This window comes from Laccaria bicolor, genomic scaffold (genome assembly GCF_000143565.1).
Source record: "Laccaria bicolor S238N-H82 LACBIscaffold_5 genomic scaffold, whole genome shotgun sequence".
Taxonomy (NCBI): Eukaryota; Fungi; Basidiomycota; class Agaricomycetes; order Agaricales; family Hydnangiaceae; genus Laccaria; species Laccaria bicolor.
Genome location: NW_001889876.1, coordinates 2,267,068 through 2,288,210, shown reverse-complemented (window position 1 = coordinate 2,288,210; position 21,143 = coordinate 2,267,068). Strand labels below are relative to the sequence as shown.

Sequence of the window (21,143 nt, the reverse complement as noted above, 5' to 3'; positions counted from 1 at the left end):
AATTTCATATGATTTTTGTTGTTATTTCATGGTGGGACCATTGCTCTTCGACATGGGGGGTAAGTTTCATATGATTTTTGTTTTGACCTCGTGGTGGGTCCACTTTTATCTTATGAAATTTACGATTGGAAGCAGGTGAAAAAGACTTGTCACCATTTCACAGAATTTAATGCCGTCTTCCAGTTTTTGCACATACCATCTTCTTTCTTTCATCAATGTCGCTTCCGTGCACTCAATGCACCTCGAACAAAGAGGTCTTAGAGCGCACCATCGATGCGTTAAACGTCGCATATTCCAGTCAGTTGATGTTTTGGTTGTTTGACTTTGCGCTAACAGTGTTTTTCTTTTTTTCAAAAGCGATGCGAGAGTATAGCGAGGCATTTATTGAAAATCGTAGGTTGCTCTTCTTTATCGTTTCAGAAAATGACTAATCCTTCAACAGAATTACTCCTGGCAACGACTGAAGCATTGGAATCTGCATTGGAAGATCAGGGGTTGTCAGAAGTTGGTCAGTCAAGTGTTACTACATTAACAGGTAAGCCGATATCACTATTATAATATATTTCCGTGGTTGACTGAACTTCTTGGAGCAGGAGCTAGCGGTCCTGATCAAGGTCCCGCTATCGAGGAGGATTCCCCCGTTGCCAAGCCTCAGTCAGAATACCATCCATTTGTTGCTGCAGAGGATCGTTGGTATGCGGTTCTTGTGGGACGAGTTCCAGGCGTTTATCGGGGATCGTGCGTAACCCACATTAATTATATGCCCCTTCATGCTTACTTTCTGACAGACACCATATTGGTCCAAATGTTAACGGCATTTCTGGGTTTGTAGTAAACCGCTATAAATCTGAGCAAGAGGCACAGAGTGCATATGATGCGGGTTTAGATGCAGGTCACGTTGTGGAGGTGATCATGGTTGAGACTAGGCGCGTCATCACCCGGTCTACTCCTTAGATCTACATCTGTGTCTTCTCCAGTTTTGTAAACTCTTGCAATACATATGTTATAGTGTTAGTACTCAAGTGCGCAGCATCTCTGGTATAGCTATGTGCCAAACAGAGTTTAATTCCAACACGCAGGCGCTGCGGCTTGTAGCGTGCAAGTCCGACTAACGAGGGATTGCAAAATTTGAACTATTATTATTCTCCAAGCCCTAAGTGTCGACCTCTTGTGAACTGCGGTTGCAATCATTTTGCCAAGACACGCACCAGTAGCAAGATTCATTGGGTCATCTTGAATGAAGTTGATGCGCGTTTCCATGATGGTGAGGGCTTCAATCATGATCTCTAATAAACCTGCCACAATCGTCCACAGCTGCCTGATTTTCCATGGTTCTTCTGGCAGAATGCCACCGAAGAAACGGAGTGTGGCCAACATTTCGCTCCCCTTTTTGATGTGGTCACAGCAGGCCTCAATAAATTTACCCCCTTTGTTTGCCTTGAGAGCCGAGGAATACTCTGAAGGTAATACCTGGGCCCAAAGTTTATAGCCGCCCCACAGACTGCTCCATTCCAGGATTTTTTGACGTATAGATAAAAGGCGATAATATTCCCAGTTCTCTTGATCATTCTTGTCGAGTACGGTGTTCGGGTCATTCTCGGAAGAATGGAAATCAAATATTTCATTTGAGTAGTCTTCTTCACTGCAGTGTGGGTTAGTTCAGTAGAATTAGAGAATACAAATCCGAAGTTCACAAACATATCCATCTCCTTCACTGCAGAATCATTTTTTTCAGCATCCGCTGACAAGTGTTGCTTCCCGTCTTTTCTATCAATAACCTTTCAGCCTAGTAAAATCTTTTCATCTTTTACTTACTTTTTTTTAAGACGTGCCAAACGATTGCGCTCAGCGTTCTTCAGCCGAACCTCTGGCCCGTGACTACATCTAGAATTTAATTGATCTCCTTCATCTACTTGAATATGGCACACCTTCGATAGTATCGTTGATGCTTTGATAACCGTTCTGAGCTCGACTTGCCCTGACATTCCAAATTGTCTGTGTTTTGAATTTTGCCCATGGTTGAGTTGTGGATGCCAGCAAGAAGGGCGTAAATCAACGTCAACATTTGTGACTAGGTTTGCGACCAGTTGATAACTTGTTAGTCTGAAATCTGGATGGACTACCCCACTTGATTTGATTCTCAGCCTTTTCAATATAGCAACTTTCTTTTGTTCTCTCTATTTAGATTTCTCTTTTTAAAAAAGTAGAAAAAGAGTATGTACGGTCTGGCTGCAAGGGGTTTGCGACGGTGTGCGACGGTGTGCGACCATAGTACATGACCGTGAGAGGTATCCAGGAAAGTTCCCACAATCCTGGGGTGCAACACATCTTCCGAGTCTCTTCTCCTGCATCCTTCTGCCAGAACATGGCTTCCCTGGCGGGTTCGAGGTCTCCTCAGCCGCAGTTTGTTCCCGCAGCGACCTTGCCGAGCAATGTAGCGCCGAGGATTCACCGTGCTGATGCCGTGACTACCCCTTCTCTTTTGTGGTGGATTCGAGGGCGCAGTACGACTGGGGTACAGCATTTGTGAGTTCGGGCTATCGTGGATCTCATGTCCGTCCTACCGCCTAAAATCTCGTTCTTATCAGTCATTCTCACCTGGTGCGTTTGGGACTCAGTTGCCTAGAAGACAGTATCCACCCTCCATGGCCGTGGAGCCAACACTCAGCAACCGCTCGGCTTCAAGATTCGTAAGTACTTTGCTACTTGTTTACGCCGGCTTTGAATCCTGACAAAACTCTTTCATGATCATCTTCCAGGCTTCAATCACGGGCAGTGCCTTCTTCAAAATGCCCCAGAGTGCAGCTCTTCCACATTGCGCATGTCAGTTCCAAATGTGTGGTCACAGGGGATGTTAAACGTCACCACTGCTTCTCGCGCGCATCGAGCGCTCTACAAATGCAACAATGGCGCGCGGCATTTGGGCAACCACAACATAGCGGCTGAGCTGATAGGGCTTGTGAGTGACCTACTTCGATTCCTGATGACAATCACTCATGCGGCCATCCCATATCTCGATGTTACAACCAACACGAGCATGATTGTGATGAACGGCCCCCCCTCGACAAATGCCGAACGGCCTCCTCGTTCAACGAACGGTCCCCTCTCTCTCTCGAAAAATGTCGAACGGCCTCTCCTTTCGACAAATAGTCTCCTCCCTAGACGAACGGCCCTCTCCCTCTCTAAAAAAACGGCTTCCTGCCGTCGACAAGGTCTCCTTTCTCAACGAACGGCCTCTTCCCTTGACGAACGGCCCCCTTCCTCGACAAACGGCCTCTCCCTTCGATGAACGCTCTCCTCCGACGACGAATGGCCTCGTCCCTCCCTCAACGAACAGCCTCCTCCCTCCCTCAACCCCAAGTCTCCCCTTCGACGAACGGCCTCATCCCTCCCTCGATGAATGGGCTCCCTCCCCGTCTTTCCATTTTTTACTGTCCAGTGTATTGGGTGGATCCGGAGTGGCTCACGTAAATACTATTGTCCTAGTTGTACATTAGACAGCAGTAGCTATTATGAATTTGACCTAGTTATAACAGTCAAACCCACCCTCGCGACTTGCATCAGTACTAGCTTAGTAGCTACTCCGCGGTTGCGTGTACTCGTCGCGCTCAGCCCATTTTCTTTGGTATAAATATGTAATGTTATGTGCACGTGATGATGCTGGCCAGGCGGATCGGCGGATCGGCGGCAGTTCGGACTCTCGAAATACGGAACGTCCTCCACATGCTTTTGTTTTTCCTCATGCTACAGTCTTCGAAATATTCCGTGCCACCGATGAGGGTACTTCATCTCTTCTTTCCATTCGTCGCCCATGCACCCCAACAAAATCTCCTCTATGCCTTGTTTTCCTCAGCATGATATCTACCACATCGACAATCCAGTCTGGTTCGCTCTGAAACAGCAGCAGCAGCAATGTGACAATATCACTACCTTTGTTGCGCTACCTGAGCCACACTTACAAGAGGTTCCTTAGTACGATTTTGTTTTCAGGTAATTGATCTATTGACATATGTTCTTTTCAGCCCATTGAACGAGCAGGGACGGCCCTTGACTGTTGAATACTTGCCTCTCCATTTTCAAACACGCCAACTCGATGTATTTTGCTTCCATGGCGATGTCGCTCGCATTTTCAAAATTCCAGGGCGGGGTACCTATAGCGGTCAATATGTCGCTTGTTGCGGTCATACCACAGAGGGTGGGCAGTGCCCATTCTGGAGTTGGTATTCGTCGTTCAAGATTCACTTCATACTGCTGATCAATCATTACAGTTCAATTCAATCGGATCGCTCATAACTGGAATGACAATCTCATCACAGAGAAGTATTCTCTCCGATCTTCCAGCCCATGTGAGTTATCATATCCCTTTTCAGAGGTTTTCTAATCTGATGTTGATTCAGCTCCTGTACTGGATGTGTCGGGGCCCCAGGAGAGCATCCGAGAACACCCATTTGACACATATCGGATGCACCTTGGTAAAAAATTTTGTAGCGTAATAATGCTTTCATCTGATTCTTAACGCTTAGCTATGCAACCACCTGTTGATGATGTTGATGGAATAATCAAGACCTACGCTCCCTCTCCCTTTGACTATTGGATTGCGAATGCCCTGAATCCTGAAACTTTCCCGCAATTTCCGTCAACCTCAAGCCATGTCAAGCACCGAAATGACTGTAAGCGTTGTGGCTCTCTGAACTTCATTCTCTAAGCCCTTCCCGCAGTACGTCTGACTCGTGCTGCTATGTATCGAAAGTCTTTCCGTTTGCTTAGACGTAAAAACTTTTCAACTTCTTAAATATTCAATTTATCTGCGTGCCATACGCACTTCTATTACATGTGATCATGCAAGCATGAGCGAGGTAACCAGGAAGCACGCCGTGTTTCCGTAGAAGCGAAGACCACATCTACAATAAACAAGCATAAGCATCGGCACTGCCCTGAATCACTTTCCCATGTGAATCGTCTGTGTGGTACGCCAGGGTACGCGCTACCACTTACTCAACGTACGGATGGGTCGACCCAGGAAACGAAAACATGGTGAATGGATCCACGTCCCAGATTCCGACGGTGAAACTTCGCCACCTCCCTCAAGCGATTTCATTCCAGTAACATATTTTCATGGATTGGCGACTGGACCAGTTGTGTCGTCTTCCCAAACCTTACACATCCCATCATCACCCTCTCAAATTGACGATATATTGGATGTCGAATCGTTTATGCCAAGTCAGGAAGATCAGGATGACGAGCCAATTCAGAGTCTGTCATCCCTCTTAGATGCTTTTGCTGAAATGCTTGCCATTGATCCAGATTACTTCGATCATCTCAATGAAGTTTCTGTGCTTCCAAGACCCAAAAAGCCTTCGGTAAGAACCTTTCTTGCTCCCCTCTCAAGCCCACATTGATCGAGGTCTCAGGACAACGCATTGAAAGTATGGATGCAAGACCGTGATCGCTTTGTATCGGAGGATATATGTTGGGAGGGGAGAGGTGCCTATACCTCTGGATCTTGTGCACACTGCGAGGCTGTGAGTGAGCAGTATAGATGCATGGATTGTGATGGTGGGCAGTTACTTTGTCGGGGGTGTATGTTGGATCAACACAAAACCAATGGACTCCATCGCATTGAGGTATCAGTCTCTTTTCTGGAGTTTAATATTATTCACCAAACTTCTAAACTTTAGGAATGGACTGGAGCGTATTTCACGGAATGCTCCCTCAAGAAACTCGGCCTCAGAATTCAGCTGGGACATAAGGCTGGCGAATGCTGTTCACATCCTGAGCCAGCATTTGGCGATGACTTCACTGTTACAGAAGTCAATGGAATCCACAGTATTGGGATCGACTTTTGCAATTGCGAGACCGCACAACCACATTTTATCCAGCTTCTTCGCTATCGCTGGTTTCCTTCCACAGTGACGAAGCCCATGTCAGCGGCGACGTTTCGGGTTCTCAAACACTTTCAGCTTCTTTCCTTCGAGTCGAAAGCTTCCGCATTTGAGTATTACAGTGCGTTAGCATGCCATACAAACAATACCGGCGCTCCCTCAAAGGTGAGCTGATGCTTTGTTTTCACGAGTGTTTTTCTGACTATTTCAGGATCGGTATCGTCAATTTTTGCGCATGGTTCGAGAATATCGAAATATCAAGATGTTGAAGAGATTTGGGCGTGGTCACGATCCCACGGGGACTGAAGGAACCGGCAATGGGCAGTGTGCAGTTCTCTGTCCAGCGTGTCCTCAGCCAGGTTGGAATCTTCCGGCTAATTGGAAGGAATCTATGCCCAGCCAACGGTATGATATCTCACGGAATGTATCGAACCATAATGTTCAATTGAAAAAATTAGATTTCTCTACTGTCTCTTTCTTGCGATTGATGCGAACTTCCGTCTGAAGAGGAAACACGTATCGAGCGATGAGGCTGACCCCAGTTTGATGGATGGTAGTGCATACTTCGTAAAGGAGACAGAGTACAAGTCATATCTCTCCAAATATAGTGATCTTATTGAACAACCCGTACGTCCTCTTCTTAGTTCGCTTCTCTGCTTTCTTTTTAATTCCTGAATATGCTTCTAACTTTTAGCCAAGCACATGTTCAAACCACGATGCGGTCAACAAGGAGCGATCGGGGAAAGGGCTTGCTACAACCGGTGCTGGGACTGTTGATTGCGCGCGACATGATATCAAACGTCCGTCATCTGTAGGAGATCTTCAAAAGGGGGAGCGGTAAGTTCAATAGATCGTCTTGGACGCTCTGCTCGCAGCTAATCTCTACACAGATACGTGAATATGGACTACCTCTTCTTTAGTAGCGTAAAAGACACAGACCTGGTTGAGGTAGTCGTCTCATACGACATTGCATGTCAATGGAGCTCTGACATATGGGGTCGAATGATGAAGTACCCCCATACGATGCATGTTGATCATGATGACCATACAAGATTTCGATTCCTTATTCCGAAATTCCATTTACCCGCCCATATTAAGGCTTGCCAGGAGAAGTTCTCCTTCAACTTCAACCGTCATGTAGGAAGAACTGATGGGGAAGCGCCAGAACGCGGGTGGTCTCACATCAACCCTGTTGCGATGAGTACCCGGGAGATGGGACCTGGTTCTCGAAGGGACACCCTCGATGATCATTTTGGTAACTGGAACTGGAAAAAGACGACTCTAATGGGTGCGATAACTCCTTACTATATTCCACACTCGCTAATAGTGATTTAGGCGTAACTCTTCTCAAAAAAATTAAAACTGCAGTTGCAGAGTACTCGGATCATCAGAACCGCTACCTCGAATTCCATAATGGACTACCACAGGCCGCGACCGCCCAGTGGATCAACCAGTTAACAGAGTGGGAAGCTGATCACTCGAAATCTAACCCTTTCATTGCGAAATTCAAAAGTGCGTGTAGTGCAATTGCCTTTTAACATAACTAATTGGTGTTCATTCAGGTGTTTCACAAGATACTGTTCGACGTGCGATGGCCCAGGAGGAAGCAGAGCAGATGATAACTGGTATGGCATATGTAATGCATGAGGCGGTCTCCGCAAGTACGCTCATAATGATGGGTTTGGATATCGAAGAGCAACAGTACGTTTTTCATATAACCTACTTATATTCCACCTACTCAAATCTAACATTCTAGACGACGCCTCCTTTCTGATTTACGCGCCCTTGGGTTACATGCGTCTGATACGCAGAAGACGAAATTACAAACTCGTTCTAACGTCCTTTACCGCAAAATCCAAGCCTGGATCGATATCCAATATTTATACATTCCCCATCTTCGTGTCATTCGTGCTTGTGCTTCCTCCCATCCTGATGGTCGAGAGGAGCGCCCGGAGGCTATCAAATTGTGGCTTCCATCAGCAATCGCACATGACCTCGACAACCTTTGCGATATGCGCCTCCTCAACATTGAGTGGCAGTTGCGCGAAGCACAAGCTCATGATGCATTGGATGAATTGAGGGAGTCCCTTCGAGTATGCTCATATCTATACATCGACAAGGATCGCTTCCAGTTTGGCCAGTACATGAACACGCGCTCACGTACTGTCATATCACGTGTTCAGACCAAGGTTAATGCATCTGCTGCAAAGTACCGTGTTGCCTGTGCTGCACTCACATATTTGGCACCGCCATTGTCAAAGATGGGATGGGTACTCGACTTTCCAAATCTGAAGGATGGAGATGTGCACGGATTGAAAGATCCTGAAGATGATCACCTTGCACGGCGTAAACCCGGTAAACCAAAGTCAGACAGATCCGTACCATCGGAGGGTCATCGTACCATCTCATGGATTTGGACAAAGTTTGGTACAAGTATTCAAGACCAAGAGGATGAGGGTTTACAAGACGGTACATTCCTCACAAGATTCTTAAAACTCTCATCTCACTGGTGTTTAGGTCTACGCATTGAGTACTGTAAGAGCAAGGCAAGAGCCGACCGGTGGTACGAAGAAATTCAGCTCCTGCGAGAGGAAATGCGCCGCGTGCCTCAATACTTTCAAACACATGCCAAAGTGTGGGAGGCACGGATTCGTCATGTTTCTTGGTCGGACAGATTTCCACATGATAAGGAGCAGCGTGCAGATTTCGCAATGGTCGAAGGTCGTGTTGCATACGCAATGCAACAGGCAGCTCAATTTCGGTCCATGAAGTTACATGTTGAGCATCTTTGGCGGTTCGTTGATGAATATGTGAAGATGAGTACTAGCGATGTCATTCCACCTGAACTAGAGGGGGAAGGTGACATCAGTGATAATGATCTATAGACTGCGTATGATACTATTGTAAGATCTAGTGCAGCGGTGGATTAATTGCCCCATGTTTTGACGCCCAAAGGCAGTGGTCAGCCTGATGCTTGTATATGTTTGCCATTACCTTCCTCCCGCTCCAACGCCATCAAATCCTTACATATATTAAATAGAACATCACCCCACCTTGTATTTAAGCAAGAGATGTTAGAAGGACTCGTACTATTCTGTAGATAGCAAATTTGTACCTTGGAATTATATGCTTTTATGCAAAAAATCAAAAATACTTCTGTTTTTAGTTATCAATGTCAGCACGCCCACCGCATCAAGATCAAGTTTGTGCACGCACATTGTTCTGACGGAGATGGGATGATGAAAATCTGAGATACTTACATCGCATCTCAGATTTTTGTGCCTTCGGATGATGCACATTTACTTCCCGATCGCATGATCGGGAAGTGAATGTGCGTCATCGTTTTTGCATGATGCCATCTTGATCAGCTTAGTCATCAATGTTGCGCATCAAGTGCAAGATTGTGAGGTGTGGATTTGCACACATTGCTGTCACCAAGGCACTGTAGCTATATGCACACATATTGTGGTCAAGAGTAAAGTGTGCAAACCATTTTTCACTGTTGTAAGAGTATTGTTTGCACACTCCTGCCAGCATCTGGTGATGTTGGCACATTGGAAGTCAGCCGTATTCCAGTCATCTTGGTTGGATAACAAGACATGTAGTTGGGTTTCCCTTCCCTGTATGAGTTGTGATGAATACTTCGAGTCGTAAAGATATTACTCAGGAATACCGACTGCGGCGAATGTAGGCTCGATGTATGTAGCATAGCTGCAGGTGGAAGAGTATAGTGGCCCGGAATCGCCGCTCCTGGAGGTACCGCTGCGTACGTCTGATTTCAGTAGGAATTAACGGCGAATGAAGAAGACCCAGACGTCACAACGCAACAGGGCTTTTTTTCCTCCCAACGGCTTCCTACTAACGCTCCCACCAATCCTCCCCTACGTTGCCGAAATGAACGAGAGCATATGGGACGAATGAGAAGCGAGATATGGCTGCAAGTCTCTCGGGATAACCGGGAGGACGACGCCATCTGCTCTTTGCGATCTGCTATGAAGTCGCTGGAAACTTGGTGTTTGACTTGAAGGAGATGGTGGAGATTCACGCAGGCAACCCGGGGCACTTCACGCATGCACATGGCGAGTAAGGACATCGAGAGTCTAGCACAGAGACCTAGTCGATGACTTATTAGCTAACCATCTCTTCAAAAGTTTTAAATGCTTAACGTACCTGGGGCCACATGCCAGCAGTACTTTGAACCATCGGAAATGCGTACAGATGAAGAGGAAGGCCCACTACTAAGAAGAGTCGGCAGAGGGCAAGCAAGCATCTTCCGGCCATTCAGACTTTCGCAACCTAAGGGAGCCTCTTGTGTAGGTGAAACTTGTCGTAGTCTACAGCTGCAGTCAATTAGCTGAAGAAGAGTCAGAAGGGATAGAGAGGTAACGCACTGCACTATCCAGCCCTGTGTATGGAGCAGTACCGTAGCGGTACCCCCGTCATGGATGGGCACGGTGATGGGCAAGGTCAAGATGATCAAACACGACCGACTGTTGTACAAGAAAGTTCCGGGGAAGCGCCGCAAGGTGTTGTGATTGTCGATGTGAATACAGCTCGTGAGATCGACTGGTCGGATGGTCTGAAGAAACCGTTTTTCCACGGGAGGGAGCACCGAATTGCTCCCCCCGCAGTTTCCGGATTGGAGATGTAGATCCGAGACCAGATGAGGCTGAGTAGGGTAATAAGTTACTGGCGAAAGAGCGGTTGGTGCAGTCGGTTGTTATGGATGGGTGAATCATGGGTCCGAGTGTGTTTCATGAAAATCCGGATGGGGGGTTATTTTCTGGGCTGATGTTGATGCGCTGTCGTTATTAGGAGTGATGTGTCCATTCAATATGCTGCTGGTAGATAGAGTATATGGGTCAGTGTTGTAAACGCACGGAACTCAGAGTCAGACACGAAGTGTTATGACGACTGTATTTGGTAACTACCTGTAAACGCACGGAACTAAGTACAGGTAGTTGTCAGTAATAGTAAAGTAAAATATGTAAAGTAAACTCACCTCAGAGTCAGACACGAAGTGTTATGACGACTGAGGTGATAAGAAATAAAGTTTTCGTATTTAAAGGATGGGGATTTGTGGCTTGCACAAAGACTGGTAAAGAAGTCACAAAGACTAGCAAATAACGGAAGTAAAACGAGCAATAGAAAAGAGAAAAGAGAGTGAACAAATAAAGCGTACGCGTAAACAATGAGGTCACGAGACGTCTCCTTTAACAAGTGTTTTGCAACTTGCCAGTACGCTTTAACGTACCATCCGCCTCCAACTTGACATTCAGAGAAAGGGCGTGTATGCGACCGAAAGAACCGCCTGAACCACCTCGAGGCGAACCCAGGCCTACCATAAACCTCCATGTGAGGGGCTCCTTTTGTACTACGTTCAAGCCCGTCCGCCTAAGGTCCTTGCTCCTGGGAGATATGATAGGCACGGCGTGTCAAGAATGGGCCAAATTCGTTGTTGGAGGGGCAATTGGCTGCGGAGTTCCGGCCCATAGTCGTCTGTCTGACGCGATTTTACGTCGGTACTGCAAGAAGGAAGATGAAAACTAGACCTATTCGAGGAGGTAAAGTGCTTACCTATCAAGGTCATCACAGCGCCATTACGAAGAACTTGAAGTGCCTGGAGGTTCGAAGGTCGAACGTGGGCGGGCGGGTGATGACGGCAAGGCCCAAAATTAAAACGTGGACGTTGAGATTTCGGCTGCTAGAACGTAGAGGCGGTGAAAGCAAGGTAGTGAGTGGTCTTGGGATTGTGATATTGAACCTGGAATATGGGCCGTTCCTTGCAAGGACTTTTCAGCAAAGATCAAGGGGTTATCTGTGTAATAAAGTGAACATCATAACGAAAGTAAGAAGGCAGGGTAGGGAGAACTCACCTGGCAACTAGACATCGTGCAAGGTTGCAATTGTCTGTCGATGTCACAGTCAACGTTGATCAAAACTTGTCGCAGACATTCGTGTCGGTGTCACTCCACTACATCATGTTCAACCCCACAACTTCTGCCTCACGACATCGTTCATCACAACTGTCATCTCTCCTGGCTAGACGCCCCAAGGACGCTCACCTCTTTTCCTCTACGGAAGGATCCATGGTCTGGTCCTTCGCACCGTTTCTAGGAGGATCGGGCGTCGTTGAGCCACCTTTTCGATGGGAACGCAATTCGTACAAGTCAATGTGGTACGTATTCTTTCCTCATCTGCCAATATTCTCATAATCTGTTCGTTAGTCCAGAGGTTGACTTAACGTAACCATTCCAACGTCCCCATCCTCCCTGGACACAGTACTGCCGCCTAAGCATTGGACGACCCACCGACGGAGTTGTCGATGTCCTTTCGTCTGCCACACATCTCCCAACACACCACCCTCTTGCCGCATCCTGGTTGTTCTGCAGTGGCGCAAATGAACGAAATTGTCACTAATCCAATTTACAGGGCGCTATCGAACGATGGTAAGGAATGTTTTGCCATTCCAAATCGGTTCATCCGCTCATTCACACATGATCTAGTTGGCCAACTATGCGACGTCCAAAGCATGTCACCCAGCGCACCTCACACCCTGTGTACTAACGCAATGGATGGTCGTGGACAGTCGTGATCGCTGGCCGCAGAGATCCCACTGTCACCTTTCCGTTCAACAATCGACACACGTGTTATTCCTCTAAGATACGGCCCCCCGTTGATGGACAGATGGCGAGCGAGGCAACGTGCAACGTTTTGTATTGGGGATGTCTGGTTGGCGGTGGAACGGTGAACCGTCCGACACACGCCATCAGAGAAAGGGGAGGAGGGACAAGCGTACGGGTGACATACGATCGAGGCCAACTTCTGGAAGGTGTTCAAAGTGGTCATGGGGCAGGGATTGCTGCGTGGGGGTTGGATCAGACGAGGCAGCCGCAGGTGGATTTCGTCTGCGTTGTGGAGCGGTTGGCTTCTCAGTAACGACCGAACGGACGAGGGAGAAAATACCTATGCTGCAGCAGGCATGCGTGGTTTAGCTTGCTTTTCGTTTAGTATACGTCATACTTCTTGTGTTGTGGAAGGACGTGATCTGCGACCGAGCGCAGTGGTCCTGGTTTTTTGTGGGTGGGCGATGGAACAAGCCTACCACTTTGATAGCGAAAAGGGGGCTAACTCGATTTGAGGAGGGTGTCAAGTTGCGTACATGGCAGATCCGTGTTTTGGGGTAGAAACTGGCCTTCGATAGAAAATTATGGGAAGCAGAGTAACCGTAGTTCAATATGGTCACATGACTACAACACACTGCAGCGGCGTGCCAACTTTTGACGCTCTAACCATTCCTGTTATCAACCACCATCATCATGAACGCAAACGAGACTATCGGTACCAACAACACCAACAATATGAACATTACAGGGTTGAATCCCGCGGGAAACGACCTTCTGCAAGTAATCAGCGTAGGTGGCCTTCCTGCACTCGAGGTTGTCGCTGCGTCTGGCGACACCTTTCCACCTCTCAAGGCGGCTGTCGTTGAGGCGCTGGCCATAATCGGAATGGTTAAGGTGTGTATCCTTATTGTAATCATTCCGCTATGTCTATATATGCGATGGCCACAGAAATTCAAGATCAATAAGAAGGATTGGGCCGCTTTTTCTGCGAGTCTCATTCGGAAGGTCGAGGAGATTGTTCAGGCTACCTGTCAATACAACGAGAGTCGGGTTCCATTGACTTTGCAATCAAATGTTGAGAATCTGAAAGGGTGCGTGGTTTTGACAGCATTATTGTGGAGACCTCCTTGATTGAAGTCATGCACTAGCATTTTGGATCATATGAAAGAAGATGTGATGAAGATCCAACAACAGACCTCATTTAAGAGAGTAGCCAATTTTAGAAAAGATCCAGAACAAATTGAGAGATTCCAGGCCAAGCTGAATGCACTTGTAAGCATCATGAGGTTTGACATACATAAACTGTTCTAAATCATCTCATTTCCTTGATTATTCAGCCTAACTTTCAGGCCTCTCTTGGGGTTGGTGTTGAGGGAAGTTCAGAAAAAGCAAGTAAGTCAAGTTGTAGATATTTAACTTGATATTCTTTCTTAAATTGTACAGATGCCAAGGGGAGTGAGATTTTGGAAGATACTAGAACACCAGAGGCCACCAAGGCCATCAAGAGAAAGAATATTGTTGAAAGGCCTACAGCTACAGAAAATGGTATGTACATACTTGTACCCCAATACTATTGCTTGATAACTTTTTATTATTTTCATAAAGTACCTCAGGTACATGTGCTTAATCAGGCACATGATTTTCAAATCAATGATAGTGTATTCAATTCTGCAAATACTGTAAGTGATTGACTTGTTTCAAATGCCTCTTCTCAAGACCATTGATCTACTATAGATCATTATTAATGACAACAGGGAAATTGAAGCCAAGATAGCAGATGCAGCAGATCAGTTAAAGGTAAGTTGTAAAATGGGTAAAATTTATCACCAGCTTATATCATCAACAAACAATACAGGTGGAAAAATGGCTGCAAGAGCTTAGAGCTCCATCACATGGCAAAGTAAGAGAGAGATGCATGCCTGGAACCCGACTAGATGTGCTTCATGATATCCAAACATGGCTTGATGATCTTGATATGCATAACATTTTCTGGCTTTCTGGCAGTCCTGGTTCTGGAAAGACAACAATTGCCTCAACTGTGGTTGCTGGTTTTCACTGTTTTTCTGGGCAATTTTTTTTCCATCGTGATGAAGCTGAGCTTCGGGACCCAGATAACTTATGGAGACGTCTTGCTTTGGACCTTGCTCTAGGATCCAATGATCTAAAAAAGGCTATAGCTCAGGCACTGGAGACTCAAAAAGCTAACATCAGAGGCTTTGATATTTCTATGCAATTTGAGCACTTTATTGCCCAGCCACTAGGGGAGATTTTTACAACCTCAGCAAAGCCTCTTCTTATTGTTATTGATGCTCTTGATGAGTGTGATTCATATGAGAAACTCTTGCCTTCATTGACATCCTGGTCTTGCCTTCCTAAATCTTTGAAGCTCCTCATTACAAGTCGCCATTATGGTGATATTCAGAGTTCACTAGAATCTGTCAGTGTTCACCATAATCTACATACTGGACATGAGATATCTACTCAGACTTCTGATGACCTTGAAAAATACTTTATTGCAAGATTTTCTCAGGTAACTAGGTTGCCCCAAAATTGGCCTGGTCCAGCAAAAGTATCACTACTTGTAAAAAAAGTTGCTGGGCTGTTCATTTGGGCTAAATCTGCAATGGACTTTATCTTGAATAAGGGGGGTGATCCTGAAGAGAGGCTAGATATCATTTCTGCTGGCTCTGGGGAAGAAATTGATGCTGTTGACAGCTTGTATCATCAGGTCATTTCTGTTGCTTTGCAAGGTCTCAGAAAATCAGAGGAAGCAACTTTAAGATTGGTTCTGGGTTCAATTGTTATTGCAAAGAATCCACTTCGCATTGAAGACCTAAAAGATCTTCTGGAAGTCAAAGATGCATTGCTAAATTCAATAATCAGTCAACTTAGGCCAATTCTATCTATCAGTGATGCAAGCTATGTGCATGTTTGCCACCAGTCAGTTGCTGATTTTCTGGTGGATCCAAAGAGATCCAAAGATTTTTGGATAGATGGTCAGCTGCACAGTCTCCGTTTTGCTGGCTATTGCTTGAAATTTATGAATGCAAACCTAAAATTCAACTTCTTTAATCTAAAAACATCCTATGTTTTAAACAAAGACATACCAGAGCTGAATGAGCATATCAAGAGAGTAAAATCTACAGCTTTGGATCATGCAAGCTACTTCTGGGCCAGCTATTTACAGAAAATTTGTAATAAAACATTACAGCTGGAAACACAAGCTGCAGTCGAGGAATTTTTGATGGTACATCTTTTACACTGGCTTGAAGTTATGAGTCTGATGGGAACAGTGAACCATGCTGCTCAACTACTGTTGTTAGCTGCAAGTTGGAGTAGAGTGAGTCATAGATATATAAAATTTACTATTATGCTCATACAAATACAGATTTTGAAGTGCAGCTTATCAGACTTTGCAAATGATGCAAGTAGATTTGTAATGGAATTCCTGGAACCAATATCTCTTGCAGCACCACATATATATTTGTCAGCACTGCCATTTGCACCACAAATTTCAAAAGTCTCCATGTGTTTTATGAAGCTATTTCAAAGGACATTGACTGTGAAGATGGGTCAAATGGACCATTGGTCAGAGAAATGTGTTCTCAGACTTGCAGGCCACAATGATAAAGTTGCTTCAGTTGCATTTTCTCCTGATGGCAGGCACATTGTTTCTGGATCTTGGGACAAGACAATTAGAGTGTGGGATGCTCAGACAGGTCAGAGTGTCATAGATCCTCTCAAAGGCCATGATGACAGAGTTACTTCAGTTGCATTTTCTCCTGATGGCAGGCACATTGTCTCTGGATCTAATGACAAGACAGTCAGAGTGTGGGATGCTCAGACAGGTCAGAGTGTTATGGATCCTCTTAAAGGCCATGATGCTTATGTTACTTCAGTTAGATTTTCTCCTGATGGCAGGCACATTGTCTCTGGATCTGATGACAGCACAATTAGAGTGTGGGATGCTCAGACAGGTCAGAGTGTCATGGATCCTTTCAAAGGCCATAATGATACAGTTGCTTCAGTTGCATTTTCTCCTGATGGCAGGCACATTGTGTCTGGATCTTGGGACAAGACAATTAGAGTGTGGGATGCTCAGACAGGTCAGAGTGTCATGGATCCTTTCAAAGGCCATGATGAGTACAGTTACTTCAGTTGCATTTTCTCCTGATGGCAGGCACATTGTTTCTGGATCTTGGGATAAGACAGTTAGAGTGTGGGATGCTCAGACAGGTCAGAGGGTCATGGGTCCTCTCAGGTCATGATGATATGTTACTTCAGTTGCATTTTCTCCTGATGGCAGGCGCATTGTCTCTGGATCTTGGGATGAGACAGTGAGAGTGTGGGATGCTCAGACAGGTCAGAGTGTCATGGATCCTTTCAAAGGCCATGATGATTATGTTGCTTCAGTTGCATTTTCTCCTGATGGCAGGCACATTGTCTCTGGATCTTGGGACAAGACAATTAGAGTGTGGGATGCTCAGACAGGTCAGAGTGTCATGGATCCTTTCAAAGGCCATGATGATATAGTTACTTCAGTTGCATTTTCTCCTGATGGCAGGCACATTGTTTCTGGATCTTGTGACAAGACAGTTAGAGTGTGGGATGCTCAGACAGGTCAGAGGGTCATGGGTCCTTTCAAAGGTCATGATGATACAGTTACTTCAGTTGCATTTTCTCCTGATGGCAGGCACATTGTTTCTGGATCTTGGGATGAGACAGTTAGAGTGTGGGATGCTCAGACAGGTCAGAGTGTCATGGATCCTCTGAAAGGTCATAATGGTAGAGTTACTTCAGTTGCATTTTCTCCTAATGGCAGGCACATTGTCTCTGGATCTTGGGATGAGACAGTTAGAGTGTGGGATGCTCAGACAGGTCAGAGTGTCATGGATCCTCTGAAAGGTCATAATGGTAGAGTTACTTCAGTTGCATTTTCTCCTAATGGCAGGCACATTGTCTCTGGATCTTGGGACAAGTCAGTGAGAGTGTGGGATGCTCAGACAGGTCAGAGTGTCATAGATCCTCTGAAAGGTCATAATGGTAGAGTTACTTCAGTTGCATTTTCTCCTAATGGCAGGCACATTGTCTCTGGATCTTGGGATAAGACAGCCAGAGTGTGGGATGCTCAGACAGGTCAGAGTGTCATAAATTCTTTCAAAGGCCATGATCTTTGGGTTACTTCAGTTGGGCTTTCCTCTCATGGCAGGCACACTGTCCCTGAATTTGGTGACAAGACAGTCCAGGTTGCTGAGATAGATCAGACAATTATGGATCCCTTTGCAGTGTCTTGTCTTTCCCCTTGTGCTACTTCAAGAAATCCCATTGTATTGCCAATCACTCCTATATATTCTGAAGATGGGAACACTAGTATGTCTGACTTCCATAAACCCTTTCTTTGTGATTCCTATGGACCATTGTTAAAATTCTGTCACCTTGATAATAACTGGATCATGCTGCCAGATAATACCTACCTCCTATGGGTGCCACATCAAAATCAATCTGGTTTGTTCTGGCCAAGAACAACTACTGTGATTGGTTGCACTCCAACTTCACTTCAGTTTAAAAACTTTGTTCATGGTGCAAATTGGAGCCAGTGTTTTTCATCATTACATGATCACATTTAAGAAGCTATCCATTCCATAGTCTGGTTACATCATTTGTGTGTGATATTTCATTTATCATTGTGTTTCATTACCCTGCTGTCATTTACCACTTTTATATCTTTTCATTCATTACATGACATATAACAAACCTTTGTGGAAGTGTGCCTTGTTCCATTCATGGCACACTTCACAGTGTTTTGTTATTTTTTTAGTCTTTGCTAAACACTTTCAGTGCAGAGTTAATAGGTTCAATGTATATGTTGCATGAACATGACCTTCCTTTGCTTTCACTGTACCACTATAAGGTTGAAGGATTAGGACTTGTTCAGTGTACCTTTACTTTTATCTTCGTATTCATTATTTTTCTTTTTAGTATTTTATTTCTAGCGGTACAGAAGGTGCAGCATCATTTTTTTAGAATTCCACTGCTTTTACTGTGAAATTACTGCACAGCATCTAGTACACGCAAAACACGTCCGATAGAGATGTATTATGGCTCATTCTGACCGGCTTTTCAATGCGGAAAGTTTACCTGAATCAGATCAAATTTTATTGCATTATTTTGTAGATATTGTATTTTAGAAATATCTTGTAGCAGATTGGCTTTCATTTGTGTTCAAAAGGTTCAGTTCTTCCAAGACGTGAAATATATGTGTATAATATGTATTTGGAGAGCCTCACAAAATTTGAAGACAATCAGGGTGGGATTCGTGATGCAATTGATGAGTTCACAAGCTGCCACATGCACGTTACGTCTCTCTTGCTGCAACCACAATGCATGCCATGGCCAATGTGAAGAACAGCAAGAAACACAAGAGAAAGCCTACCAAAGCTATTCCCAAGACTCCTCAAAAATCAGCATATTTTACTTCAGCTGCAATATTGGAAACAGCTGGACTTTCTGATCCTGATTCTCCACTCTGGTTCCACCAAGCCCGACTCCTGTGGAACCCATGGACACCACTCTAGCTGAAGAACACTCGCAAGAGATTCTAGATGACCCAGAAGCCAATTCTACAGATATCTATACTTCAGCTAACTCTGATTCTGATGACCCTACTGACACTATAATTCAACCAACATCTGCCCTCAAAATCAAGTTGCCTACATTGCCCAAAGAAGCATCCTCATCTGTCAACACCATTACAATCTCAAAGCGACCTAAAGTGAATACAGGAAAGCATTCAGCAACAACTCATCTGGAAACACATTTTCGTGGTGTAGAACTCATGTGGCTATGTATGTCTGTGTAGCCACCAGAATTTATGGACCTCTATGTAGCTCGGGTAGCCCTGTACATTGCGTAGAGATCTATAAAAAAATTAAGGTACTCAACGTAACTCAAAGGAAGCCCAATAGTGATGACAACGAGATTGATATCAGGAGCTGAAGTCTAATTTTGCTTATGCATGCCAAAGTACTAAGAATGATGCATTTTCAAGCCTACTTTGAAGAGACAAAAACTATGGGTATCACTATATGGGCTAGGGAAGAAAGCCGGACATTCCTCTGCGACATTATCTGATGCCCAAGAGTTTGGCTTCCTCCTACCATACTTGGGCATGAGATGACAATTCCGCACAATCCTATCCACCTCGATGATCTCTGTGTAAGGATGATGGTTGCGGGTTGAGGGTTTGACAGTATGTAGGCCAGTAACTGGATCCTGGGTGCCAAAGGGGGTGAACCATTCCATGTAGGCCAGGGGATGAGCCGTTCAGACACGATACAGCGTGGGCAATTTGAAGATCACGCGAATGCATGCTATCCTAAGTCCTAGACATGATCAACTGATAAGTAGAGGTGAAGTAATCAATGTAATGGGCAGCTTACCTTGAAGCGGTGTGCCTTCAGTTTTCTCATTCCGTTCCCCAGTGCATATGAGAGCGAAGTCCATATGTGCACCTTCAGCTGATTGACGGCCACGTGTGGGAACAGGTGGTGTTGCTCAAATGATGTTTTTAGGACTGTTAGAGCTGGCTTGAGGGATTTCTTGAAGAATGAACGAGAGGCATTTGAAGAGGTCGAAGCTGTCAAAGGGTCGCAGGATGATAGGACATCTGGCACTAGCCAGAAACATTTGTAGCACCTCGAGGAACCTGGATGCCTTGAAGAGCAGCTGGGTGGTGCAATGCAACTGAGTATGCATTTACAGCAGGAGATGGGATGCTGGCAGAAGTGGGAGCTGCTTTGGAGATAATGATGGCCTTGTCATCATCACCACCATCGTCGTTCGTGTCTCTGGTGCTGGAGGTGGGTGGGGGGTGAGAGGTGTCTTTGTCAATCTTGTAGGAGCCATTCCGTGCCCAGTTGAGGTAGAGGGTAAATCTGTCTATGGCTTCCCGACGACGAAGCCATATTGTCATTTGTACTGTGTAGTCCTTCTTGTTTGACGCTCGACAGGCGTTCTTCGCGTAGTCGATGTGGAGTTGTTCGGGTGATTCAATGTGGAAGCTGTCTGTGCTGCCAAACATCCTGATAAGGGCGACGTAATGTTGCATTGAGTGAATTTTCAGGATGTTGAAGTGGCCTGGACTGCATGCCTCAAGCTCGATGAAAATGTCTTTGTACTGATGAAAGTTGTCGAGGCACTGAGCCATTGCATCGAGTGTTGTGCTGGTGTGAGATTGCAGCAGTACTTTACCCTCCCCCACATGCTCTGATCAGAGCTGATCAGTTCTGATCAGACAGGATGGTTCAGCACTGAGCAGTTCTGATCAGCACTGAGTTAGAGGTCAGGTGACTTGAACTGTATTTATTAAAGTCAGAAATTCAGACCTCATTATAAAATTCACAAGTAAATTGAATCAAAAAATGATGTATTTCAATTATAATACAAAATATATTTAATTACATACAGTGTATACTAGAGAGGGAGGGGATGGGCCACTTCAGTCACCCATTTTAGGGTACCTATGAGGTTATCCAATTCTTTGAAATAGGGAACCTTAGTGGTACCCCATTCCAGAGTGGTATGACCCTCATACCAATTCCATCATACCATGGTATGGATGCCACATACCATTCCA

General features: G+C 45.3%; 7 protein-coding genes across 7 annotated transcripts; 4 read left to right on the top strand and 3 right to left on the bottom strand.

Annotated features, from left to right (window-relative positions):
• Positions 1-215: 215 nt before the first annotated feature.
• LACBIDRAFT_324504 (uncharacterized protein) lies at positions 216-954 on the top strand (the record flags this gene model as incomplete). Its single annotated transcript, XM_001877947.1, has 5 exons — positions 216-297; positions 337-393; positions 443-535; positions 594-738; positions 789-954. 5 exons carry the CDS (start codon positions 216-218, stop codon positions 952-954), a joined length of 543 nt encoding a protein of 180 aa, XP_001877982.1.
• A 199-nt stretch (positions 955-1,153) lies between these two features.
• Positions 1,154-2,017, bottom strand: LACBIDRAFT_324503 (uncharacterized protein; the record flags this gene model as incomplete). Its single annotated transcript, XM_001877599.1, has 4 exons — positions 1,154-1,167; positions 1,209-1,642; positions 1,816-1,884; positions 1,929-2,017. 4 exons carry the CDS (start codon positions 2,015-2,017, stop codon positions 1,154-1,156), a joined length of 606 nt encoding a protein of 201 aa, XP_001877634.1.
• A 258-nt stretch (positions 2,018-2,275) lies between these two features.
• On the top strand, positions 2,276-8,767 carry LACBIDRAFT_324502 (uncharacterized protein; the record flags this gene model as incomplete). The annotated part of the gene is made up of 21 exons (XM_001877946.1): positions 2,276-2,526; positions 2,589-2,601; positions 2,627-2,690; positions 2,760-2,959; positions 3,669-3,780; positions 3,882-3,972; positions 4,023-4,195; positions 4,269-4,346; positions 4,398-4,472; positions 4,524-4,670; positions 4,707-4,717; positions 4,977-5,360; positions 5,412-5,522; positions 5,679-6,047; positions 6,094-6,287; positions 6,341-6,509; positions 6,577-6,719; positions 6,806-7,170; positions 7,251-7,394; positions 7,445-7,583; positions 7,639-8,767. 21 exons carry the CDS (start codon positions 2,276-2,278, stop codon positions 8,765-8,767), a joined length of 4,362 nt encoding a protein of 1,453 aa, XP_001877981.1.
• Positions 8,768-9,740: 973 nt separating this feature from the next.
• On the bottom strand, positions 9,741-11,157 carry LACBIDRAFT_324501 (uncharacterized protein; the record flags this gene model as incomplete). The annotated part of the gene is made up of 5 exons (XM_001877598.1): positions 9,741-9,817; positions 10,053-10,216; positions 10,274-10,551; positions 10,763-10,813; positions 11,137-11,157. The coding sequence occupies 5 exons, from the start codon at positions 11,155-11,157 to the stop codon at positions 9,741-9,743; spliced, it is 591 nt and encodes a 196-aa protein (XP_001877633.1).
• A 1,050-nt stretch (positions 11,158-12,207) lies between these two features.
• On the top strand, positions 12,208-12,477 carry LACBIDRAFT_314290 (uncharacterized protein; the record flags this gene model as incomplete). The annotated part of the gene is made up of 2 exons (XM_001877945.1): positions 12,208-12,331; positions 12,389-12,477. 2 exons carry the CDS (start codon positions 12,208-12,210, stop codon positions 12,475-12,477), a joined length of 213 nt encoding a protein of 70 aa, XP_001877980.1.
• A 724-nt stretch (positions 12,478-13,201) lies between these two features.
• Positions 13,202-18,135, top strand: LACBIDRAFT_314289 (uncharacterized protein; the record flags this gene model as incomplete). Its single annotated transcript, XM_001877944.1, has 11 exons — positions 13,202-13,402; positions 13,457-13,599; positions 13,657-13,780; positions 13,846-13,900; positions 13,952-14,053; positions 14,114-14,187; positions 14,243-14,305; positions 14,364-15,848; positions 15,897-16,614; positions 16,667-16,769; positions 16,815-18,135. 11 exons carry the CDS (start codon positions 13,202-13,204, stop codon positions 18,133-18,135), a joined length of 4,389 nt encoding a protein of 1,462 aa, XP_001877979.1.
• A 1,051-nt stretch (positions 18,136-19,186) lies between these two features.
• On the bottom strand, positions 19,187-20,714 carry LACBIDRAFT_324499 (uncharacterized protein; the record flags this gene model as incomplete). The annotated part of the gene is made up of 4 exons (XM_001877597.1): positions 19,187-19,275; positions 19,413-19,425; positions 19,948-20,144; positions 20,204-20,714. 4 exons carry the CDS (start codon positions 20,712-20,714, stop codon positions 19,187-19,189), a joined length of 810 nt encoding a protein of 269 aa, XP_001877632.1.
• Positions 20,715-21,143: the final 429 nt, after the last annotated feature.